The sequence below is a fragment of the Neopelma chrysocephalum genome, unplaced genomic scaffold (assembly GCF_003984885.1).
Source record: "Neopelma chrysocephalum unplaced genomic scaffold, ASM398488v2 Primary Assembly neopelma1_105307, whole genome shotgun sequence".
NCBI lineage: Eukaryota > Metazoa > Chordata > Aves > Passeriformes > Pipridae > Neopelma > Neopelma chrysocephalum.
In genome coordinates this window covers 1-1,621 of record NW_020927354.1, presented here as the reverse complement: position 1 = coordinate 1,621, position 1,621 = coordinate 1, and the positions used below count along the sequence as shown (strand labels likewise).

Below are 1,621 nucleotides of genomic sequence, written 5' to 3'. Positions count from 1 at the left end.
GCACCCCTGGGGACAAGGAGAGAGGGACCCTCAGCCACCAGGGCCCCGCAGAGCTGGGTGGTGGGGACAGGGCTCCTGGGAACAGTCACCTGCCACCCCAGGGACAGCTCCGACTCCAGGCACCAATCCGGGGACACCAACTCCGGGCACAAGGCCTGGGACGCCACCAACGCCAACACCGGGAACACCAACACCAGGAACACCAACGCCGGGAACACCAGCTCCTGCAGGGCACAGGAGGGGAGCAGTCAGAGCTCATTACAGCAACAGCTGAAAGGTCCAGGGATCTCTGCCCAAATGGCAGCCAGGCTCAGCCATTGGACACCAGATCCTGTGTCGGGATTCTGTGTCTGCTGCTGGGAAAACAGAATTGATACAAAACTCATGATTTCAGATCAAGTCCAAAGACATGAGTTGGGGTCTCATGGTTCCTTTCCATGAAGCAGCCTCCAGAGACCCTCCTGAAGGGGGAGAAGGTCATGTCCCGGGGATGAAGCCAAGCCCGGATGGCGCAGCTGGGAGCTGGGCTGAGCACATCCCACCCTCCCTCAGGAGTGATCCCCAGGGGACACCCTGTGTGTGACGGGTGCAGAGAGTGCTCAGGGTTCCCGGGGGCCGTGGGGGCTCTGCGCAACACGTACCGAACTTAGCTGCCTTTGCTGCTGCTGCTGCCGACGGCACCCCTGGGGACAAGGAGAGAAGGACCCTCAGCCACCAGGGCCCTGCAGAGCTGGGTGGTGGGGACAGGGCTCCTGGGAACAGTCACCTGCCACCCCGGGGACAGCTCCGATTCCAGGCACCAATCCGGGGACACCAACTCCGGGCACGACGCCTGGGACAGCACCGACCCCAACACCAGGAACGCCAACGCCGGGAACGCCAACGCCGGGAACGCCAGCTCCTACAGGGAGCAGGAGGGGAGCAGTCAGAGGTCATTGTAGTGGCAATTGAAAGGTGGGACCTTGTCATGGCTCTGCTCTCGTCATCGTGCTGTGGTAAGCAGAGTATTGCACCGCCTCATCCAGGAGAGACAACAGTGGGGCAAGGGAGGGATGGGTCTCCTGTCTTGTAAGACCCAGCTGGATGCACTTTCCGAATCCCATCACATCTTTGGAAGGTGGTGGGTAACCCTGGGCAGGGGTCCCTCTATCAGGGATCTCTGCCCAAATAACAGGAAGGCTCAGCCTTTGGGCACCTGATCCTGTGTCAGGTCTGCTGCTGGAAAGCAACTTTGGTACAAACCCCAAGAACTCAGACCAAGTGCAAAGACGTGAGTTGGGTCTCCCTGTTCCCTCGTACGTACCGATCTTAGCTGCCTTTGCTGCTGCTGCTGCCGACGGCACCCCTGGGGACAAGGAGAGAGGGACTCTCAGCCACCACAGCCCCACAGAGCTGGGTGGTGGGGACAGGGCTCCTGGGATCAGTCACCTGCCACCCCGGGGACTCCAACACCAGGCACCAATCCGGGGACACCAACTCCGGGCACGACGCCTGGGACAGCACCAACCCCAACACCGGGAACGCCAACGCCAGGAACGCCAATGCCGGGAACACCAGCTCCTGCAGGGAACAGAAGGGGAGCAGTCAGAGCTCATTGCAGCAGCAGGTGAAAGGTGGGACC

The 1,621-nt window shown here is 61.4% G+C and overlaps 1 protein-coding gene across 1 annotated transcript; it reads right to left on the bottom strand.

Moving 5' to 3' along the window:
• Nucleotides 1-89: 89 nt before the first annotated feature.
• LOC113962106 (elastin-like) lies at nt 90-1,560 on the bottom strand (the record flags this gene model as incomplete). Its single annotated transcript, XM_027672913.1, has 5 exons — nt 90-224; nt 642-683; nt 767-901; nt 1,304-1,345; nt 1,429-1,560. Coding segments are annotated over 5 exons (486 nt in total), but the record flags the coding sequence as incomplete, so codon positions are not given.
• Between the last annotated feature and the right edge of the window lie 61 nt (nt 1,561-1,621).